The sequence below is a fragment of the Chrysochloris asiatica genome, unplaced genomic scaffold (genome assembly GCF_000296735.1).
Source record: "Chrysochloris asiatica unplaced genomic scaffold, ChrAsi1.0 scaffold00096, whole genome shotgun sequence".
Taxonomy (NCBI): Eukaryota; Metazoa; Chordata; class Mammalia; order Afrosoricida; family Chrysochloridae; genus Chrysochloris; species Chrysochloris asiatica.
Genome location: NW_006408614.1, coordinates 4,479,971 through 4,488,603, shown reverse-complemented (window position 1 = coordinate 4,488,603; position 8,633 = coordinate 4,479,971). Strand labels below are relative to the sequence as shown.

General features: G+C 40.9%; 1 protein-coding gene across 1 annotated transcript in view; it reads right to left on the bottom strand.

Annotated features, from left to right (window-relative positions):
- GIGYF2 (GRB10 interacting GYF protein 2) overlaps window positions 1-8,633 on the bottom strand; it is a 120,827-nt gene that overhangs the window by 92,736 nt on the left and 19,458 nt on the right. Inside the window, exons 2-3 of the mRNA XM_006866804.1 lie at window positions 5,162-5,291; window positions 2,762-2,857 (exon numbers count right to left, since the gene is read on the bottom strand). Of these exons, the coding sequence (XP_006866866.1) occupies window positions 2,762-2,857; window positions 5,162-5,291 (226 nt within the window). The remainder of the gene's footprint in view (window positions 1-2,761; window positions 2,858-5,161; window positions 5,292-8,633) is intronic.

Below are 8,633 nucleotides of genomic sequence, written 5' to 3'. Positions count from 1 at the left end.
TCTAAATACCAACAGAGAGGGAAAGAGTCTTCAAATCAAGTATCAATGCTATCCGCTCTGTACACAGGGTAGATAGGAACACGCAACTTAGACAAGGAAAATTGAAGAAAAAGAATGAACATGATACTTTGAACAAACTCTTCGGCAATCACTGGAGACAGAACCTTTTCTTTCCTGTGCACTCTTTACAGCAATAAACACAATTAGGTCACTGCAAATAACTGCAGATGACCTTAGAAGGCAGCAGGCTTCATGAATCAAGCTGGAACCAGCCTGATGTAGCAGGAAGCCATCAACAAAACACAGTGGTTTTTGAAAAGTATGGTGATGACAATCAGAAAAGATTAACATCACATCTTTCCCAGAATTTAATACCACTCTAGTAGCATTCTCTCAGTAAGCGTTTCTTTCTCATTAGAGTTGCTTCCCCATGCAAATCATGGAACAAGAAACAACCATGGCTGTCAAAAAAATCATGATGGAAATGTTCTGGGATTAAAAAGTGGTGGTGGTTATACAACTTAGAAAATGTACTACAAAATCACTGAACTGTATATTTTGAAAGGGTGAATTTTATGGTCTGTGAAGTATGTCTCCATAAAGCTGTATTGTTGTTTTATTTTTTCCTTTTAATGAATTCTTCATTTAAAGCGCCATTCCAGCATTCCAACAAAGCTCTTTTTCCTTCTTACTACAATCATCAAAGCGCCTAAAAATCAGAAACTATCTTTGCTCAAAATATAGAGCACCATAAACAAGCACCTCATAAAATCTGCCAATTTTCTCACCGCTCCTAACAAAATCAGTAGGGGAAGGGTTGGAAGTACATGTTGAGTTGAAGATCTCCATGTGTCTTGACAGTCAACTTTCAAGTGCTAAAGTACATCGGTGAAAAAGCAGGTTTGCAGTTACTTTTGAAAAACCTCCATTTATCTGATACGGACCCTCCCCCCCACTTACTTAAATTATTAGAAATTATTCCTATTGTTCTTAAAAATCTAAAAGCATTTCCCTTGTTGCTGCTGTTGGTGTTAGGTGCCATACAGTTGGTCCGAACTCATAGTGACCTTAGGCACAGCAAAATGGAATACTGCCCGGTCCTGCACCAACCTCACCATCCTTGCTACACCTGAGTCCACTGCTGCTGCTGTGTGCCAATCCGTTTCATTACGGTTCTTCCACTTCTACGCTGACCCTCCAACTTTACCAAATATGCTGTCCTTCTCCAAGGACTGGTTCTTCCTAATAATATGTTTGACATGAGAGACAAAGTCTGGCCATCCTGGCTTCTATGAAGCATTCTAGCTTCACTTCTTCCGACACAAATTTGTATGTTCTTTTGGCAGTCCGTGGTAGTTTTAATATTTTCTTACAACACCATAACTCAAATTCATCAATTCTTCTCCAGTCTTCCTTATTTAGTGTCCAACTTTCACATGATATGTGGCTACTAAAATACCATGGCTTGGATCAGGCACACCTGAGTCCTCAAACTGACATCTTTGCTCTTGAACACTTTAAAGTGGTCCTGTGTAGCAGATTTGCCTAATGCAGTATGTCACTTGATTTCTTGACTGCTGTTTCCATGACTGTTGATGACTGATCCAAACAAAATGAAGTCTTTAACAACTTTAATCTTGTCTCCAGCTTTCTTGATGTTCTTTATTGGTCCAGTGATAAGGATTTTTGTTTCTTTACATTGGGGTGCAACCCATACCAAAGGCTGTGGTCTTCCATCTTCATCAGTAAGTGTTTCAAGTCCTCTTGCTGTCAGCAAGCAGAGTTGTATCATTTGCATATCGCTGGTTATTAATGAGTCTTCCTCCAATCCTGATACCATGTTCTTCTTCATATAATTCAGATTCTCGGATTATTTGCTTAGCATACAAACCGAATTAACTATGGTGAAAAAATACAACCCTGACCCACACCTTCCCTAATTTTAAACTGTTCAGTGTCCATATATTCTGTTCGAGAAGCTGTGTCTTGGTCTATGTACAGGTTCCTCATGAGGAACATTCAACAGCATCAGATATTAAAAGAGAATCTAATCAACTAAAAAGGAGGCAACTATATATCTATATATCAAGAAAGACATACAATTCCACTCCAAGGTATATGCCCAAATATGTATTTCTATAAAATTATATAATTATAAGACTTGAAAGCAGGGACAAACCCATACTTGTACACTTGTTCAATGCAGCATTATTCACAATAGCCAAATGGTGGAAATAACCCAGGTGTTGTCGGTAAATGGATAAACCAAATACTGTAGTCCATCCATGAAAGTTGTGATACATACTAATACAAGCTACGATACAGATGAGCCTTGAAAACATTATGCTGAGTGAAATAAGTCAGACACAAGGGACAAATATTATATGATCCAACTTAATTGAAGGATCAAGAATACAGACCACAGTTTATTAATAGTTTCTGAGACCAGGCATGAGAGGGGAAAAGGAAGACTCAGTGCTTAGCAGACACTGAGCTTCTGATACTGGTGATGAAAACAGTAGGGATGGATAAGGGTGATGGTTGAACAACATGAACAATTACATATGTCACTGACACAATAAGAATGTTGAAATAGTCAAATATGTACTACAATACAATAGTTAGAAATTGAAAGAAGGGAGAGAGGTTGGTTAAGAAAGAAGACTCATGAAACTTCTAGGGCCCAAGTAGTAGATTCCCATTTCTTGCCTTAGTGGAAAGGAAAATGGGCTTAACTGAGGACCAACTCTTGAGCACAAACCTGTTCTTCTTCTGTAAAGGGTACAAGAGCCAACGGCGGCAGGGGCTCCTCCTGGAGGATAGGCAGAAATTCTTTATCCAGAAGGTCTGAAGGTATCTGTATGGCCAAACACATGAATGACATGCCATGAGATTGATATGTTAAAGCCAAGAAAAAACATTCTTAAAAGTACCTACTGCTGGTTATTACAGATACAGGTTAAAGCTCATTTACCCTCCTTTATTTCTGTAACATTTACATACTTTGAGAGCCCCCTGTCAGCTTTCTATCAGAACTGGACTTCTGGGTTTGACAGAGAGCACAGTGAAGTATTATAAACTCAAAGCAGGAGGTGGTAGAAATTATATCTGCCCTTAGCAATCTAATTAAAACTTGAGGCTCTCAACTATTAATAAAATTAAAAACAAAGTATAGGCAGGCAGTCCATGGGTTACAAACGAGGCTCATTCCTGTGTTTTTAAGTATTTGTAGGTCCATCGGAATAGGTACAGATGGTTCTTACTTACCTTATTTTAATGTAAGAAAGGAACCCTGGTGAACTGAACCCACCAGCTATCCCATGGGAGAAGGAGGAGGCTATCTGCTCCTATAAAGGTTTATAGCCTCAGAAACCCTATACAGGGTCACTATGAGTTGGAACAACAACAACAAAGCAGGGCTTTGAGATGTCAGTGCCCCACTCAAAGATGGCGGCCAACTACGCCACTTTGAACAAGTATAGCTCTCCATGGTCCTGGCAATAATCCAATCTCCCACATCAGGCTCCTGAAAGAGCTCACTGCACCTCTTCTGAGTTTCCCATTCCAGTAATTCTTCCTGTTTTGGTTACTGTGATCAATCACCCAAATTATAAAATGACCGGTCTGTTCCTGTTTCACTCTGTCAGCCATGACAGAACTGGTAAGAGGCACTACGCTCAAGTGCCAGTCAGGGGTTTCCATAAATCAGACATTCATCATCTGGGGACTGTCTAAACATTCAACAATGTAGAAAATATTCTTTCTCACTTTGTTATTTTTAAGTGCCGTCAAGTCAGTTCTGACCCATAGTGACCCTTTATAGGGTTTCCAAGGAGCAGCTGGTGCTTGAACCTATGCAGTCCAGTGCATTAACCCACAGCGCCACACCAGGACTCCTATTTTTCAGTGGTCAGATACTAAAGACTACTTTAAATTGCATTGTGATTACTTATAAGTAACAGAAATGCGGCATTACATGGTTAAGATTCTCTTGCTCCATTAAGAATGTGCTATATAACTCAAGGGAAACAACAGAGAAGCTGCCTTTTTCCTGGCTCCCCATGTCCCACTGGAACAAAGGCTAAGAGGTGCAATAAAGAGATGGGAGCACACCTCCATTCCTCCACCTGGAATCATCCTACTGAGATAGAAATAAACACAAAAAAAAAAAGGGGTTAAAAGGAAATGAGTTAGAAAAGATACTGTGTTTACTATAGGGACTGTCTGAAGAGAGCCCTGGTAGTGCTGTGGGATAAGCATTGGGCTGCTAACTGGAAGGTCAGAGTTTGAATCTACTACTCATTCCACAGGAAAAAGATGAGGTAGCCTGTTTCCATACAGATTTTTCTGCCCTATTGGGCGGCGAAGTGTCAAAATCAACTCGATGGCAATGAGTCGGGGTTTTGTACTAGGAGTTCCTATCTTAGCTATGTCTTCTCTTAATAGTGTTACCCTTGAAAAAGCCTGCTAACTATGTCAGGTTTCAAGGCCTAAAAAAAGGTAAGGTGGAGAAAAAAAGTATGAATGTATCAATAATAGCAAACCTACTGACATCCACTCCATTCCGACTTACAACGACCCTGTGTAGAGTTTGCAAGGTTGGAAATCTTAACTGGGACAAAAAAGCCTCATCTTTCTCCAGTGAAGCATCTAGTGAGTTACAACTATCAACCTTGTGGCTGGCAGTCCAATGCTTAAACAACAAAGCCACTAGGGCTCCTTATTATATCAACAGAATATATCATTTTAAATATAATAATATGTCACTGTCCATCACAGTGTTTGGAAGTTAGGTGTCATAAAGCCAGTCCCCAGTTCATGACAATTTCATACATAACACAGTAAGCCACTGCATGGTCCTACACCATTCCCATGATCAGTTACCACTGTGATTTATAACATTTTATCTGGTCAGTTTTCAGTCAATCACCAGGCCTTTCTTCTTATTCAATTAAATCTGGGAGCTCCACTGATACTTGTTAAGCAACATACCAACACACAAGTTTCCACAAGGAAGGTATGCTGGCTGGACAAGAGACACACTGGCTGGGAATCAAACCCAGGGCTACTGCATGGAAGGTGATAATGCTAATACTGTCCAACATGATCCATACCCCAAATTCTCATGAACAATTCTGGCCCTAGTCTCCTATTTTCTTACCTTGTTGTCTTTAAGGAAAAGTGCTAGCATTTCTTCTCTGCCGTAACGGTAATCTGCTAATTTATATTTCGGCAATGCTGGGGAGAGAGGCGGGGACGTAATACTTCCACCACTGGACAGAGCTCGGAGCCTGGAAGAGAGACCCAGAATGTAAGCAGGAAGTGTCAAGTACCCTGGCCCTGTGGACTATTTTATGTCATATATGATCAAACATTCTCATTTTGGTTCTTTAGAAGAAAAGAAACGAACTCTGTGACCTTAAGAGCCTTCCACTAGAAGACAGTTTAATCTGGAGTCAGAGAGCACTGAAGACAATGGCCAGTGAGAAACTGGACACCTCAAGTCTGCTAACCCTAAAGGCTCCTAAGGCCTGACTCTGGTACATGTGGATGGTGGAGGAGAGAGGGGGTATTTATAAAAGTAACAACACTTGTCAATTCACGTAAGGGATCTGAAAGAATGAAAACCCTCAAGTAGTGCCTGTGGGATTATAAATTGAAATAACATCTTCAACAGAAGATCAGGGAGAACAAACAAGATGGCAGATTGGGTAGACGTGCAGTGAGGAACTCCATCAGCAACAACACAGAATATTGGACCAAGCAGGCTCAGGAGATGATGCCAGAACTCTGAACCACATAGAAAGGAATATTTAGAAGGTTGGAAGGCTAAAAGCTAAGGGAATTTGTAGCAGAAGCAAGAATACCACTGCTTTCTAATTCAAGACGCTCAGCTGCTTCCGGAGCCACTATTTTGGGCAAGACCAGGCAAGGGAAGGATCAGAGCAGCCACGGATGCCTGACAGAATGAAGAAGATAAAGGTGTGGACATTCTTTTTTTTTTTTTTTTCTTGGTATCTGTTCACTGGTCTCTTGCTGTCTGCGTACCTCCATTCTGGTGATTAGAGGGGGTGCCTGAGATAGTGGACACCCCAACCCCACCAACAGAGGATTCTACTACATGTGCGCACAGATCTGCTCAAAATTTAAAGTGACAGTTTCCACTTAAAACAAAACAGCCACAGCTGGCCCTGAACTGTTTTATCACTAGGAAAAAAGCCTAAAGGGGGGTGTGGAACGGGACAGCCAGACTCAAAAGGAAATAGGCTGAAAATTAAATCCTGAGTTACATCACAACAACCAACAGTGGCATCTTGAAATTTCTCAGGAAGAAGAGTGAAAAGGGAACCCCATCTCCGGATCACATCTACCTGGAGGCAATCAGAAAGCATAAAAAAAATACCAAAATGCACACCCATCTAAGGCCATATATAACTCCTGAATATGCCCAAAAAACAGAAGCAGATGACCATATCAGCACATGTCCAAAAACGAGATAAAGTGACTGAGACAAATGAGCTGGAAGTAGACCTACACTCTATACTGGAAGACAGGCGGGCTTTGGAAACGCCTGAGAAGGAATTCAGAAAAATGATTATAAAATGTTATCAGAACACTTTACAGTGGAGTTGAGAAAAATAAGGAAGAAGTCAGGAAAGCACTATAGGAATAATCAAATAAAATAGATACAGCATTGAAAACAATTCAAAACCTACAGAAAGAAGTCCAAATGATTAATAATAGAAGAACACAAATGGACAATACACTGAAAGGGCAAAGGAGTAGAACCGAAGAGACAGACGCCAAACCTAGTGAGCCAGAAGATAAATCTCGCAACACTACTTGATAGACCAGCAAACACAAAGAAGGATTTTAAAAATCTGAAGAAGGGCTAAGAGTCATGTTGGACAACATAAAAAGGAATAACTTAAGACTTATTGGCATTCTGGAACAGGAAGAATCACACAAGTCCACAGAGGAGACAGTTGAAGAGCTTCTGGAAGAAAATTTTCCTAACATCCTGAAAAGCTAAAAGATAAGCATTCAAGAAGATCACCGAACCCCAGGAAGGAGAGACCCTAAAAGACAATCACCAAGACCTATAATAATCAAGCTCTCCAAAATCAAAGATAAGGAGAGAATCCTGAAAGCAGCTAGGGAAAAGAGAAGTGTAACATACAAAGGCAAGCAAATCAGATTAAGTTCGGATCTCTCAACAGAAACCATGCAGGCAAGAAGGCAATGGGGGAAACATATACAAAACTCTGAGAAAAAAAACACTGCCACCTAAGAATCCTCTACCCAGCAAAACTGTGAATCAAATACAATGGTGTAATCAAAACATTCCAGGATAAGCAGAAGCTAAGGGATTTTGCCAAAGCCAAACCTGCTGTGAAAAACATCCTAAAGGAAGTTCTGTAGACTGAGAACCAACAAGAACAGACAAAAACCAGAGAATGGTACGTGGTAGCATCACCCTGAACTCAATCGACAAATGGAAGAATCAAGAACAGAGGATCTAGGAGGTCAGTCTATGATCAAAACAATTACAATGTGAAAAAGGGTAAACAAAAAGGAACAGAGATCAAGGTGGTGGGAAGGTCAGGTAGATTACAGGATAAAACAGACTGTCTTAAATGGAGGGAATAATTAAAGGAATATGATATGGTAACCACAACAATGGGGTTGGGTGGGGGTTTAGTTCAGGTGTTGGGGAGGGCAATTACAAGAAGGGGGAGGAGGCAGAAAAACAAGATAGGGGAGCACTGAGATAGGTTTGCATTGCCTAAGTAGGACAGAGGTAAATAGTGATGCAACACTCAACCTTGGAACAACAGGGCTCTGGGATACAGGGATCTAGGTATAACTTGAAGAGGGGAAATAATACTAAAATATTTGACTGTATTATGAATATTAGTTTCCCTTTCCTACTATTGTAAAATAGACGAGTGGGATAGAAAGGAACGTTGAGAAACATGAATAGAGAAAACTTGTAAGCCCGTCTTCAGCCTATAACTGATTGGAATACCTAAAAGGGGTTCTAGAACTTGCCCAGTGAAATAGGCTCCGTGAAAGCCTTTAAAGAGTATAGGACCTTAGGTGGAATCCTGAGTCCCATCCAGAACCTTATTAGGTGAGACATACCCACTAGAAAGGACAAGCAGACCAGCCTCGAACAGCTACAGTGACAGAAGCTACACCTTCAAGGAAAGATCATCAGGAAAAACCCAAATAAAAAATGTCAGCATGACTGGCTACTACAAGAAAAAGCAAGCTGTTCACCAGGAAGACAATCAAGTTCCTTCAAGACAAAGTCCCCTCTAAGACTGAAACTCAACGGAAACACTAACAAGCATGTAAGCTTGCTGGCCACCACACTGGTCTGGATGGTGAGTGGAAGACGGGGAAAGACAGCAATGAAGAAATGGGCTGAGTCCAACCACAGTCCACTGACTCCGGTTGATCTGGAGATGAGAGAGAAGAGGAAGGGCTGGTTGGTCCAAAGTGTGGTGAGAGCTGGGGACATTTGTGCCCATGGACAAGGACATAGCAACAGAGGGCTAGAGCTGAGAGGGAAGCATCCAGCTGTTATGAAGTGAGGGGAGATGCACAAGAACACCCAAACTTGCAGA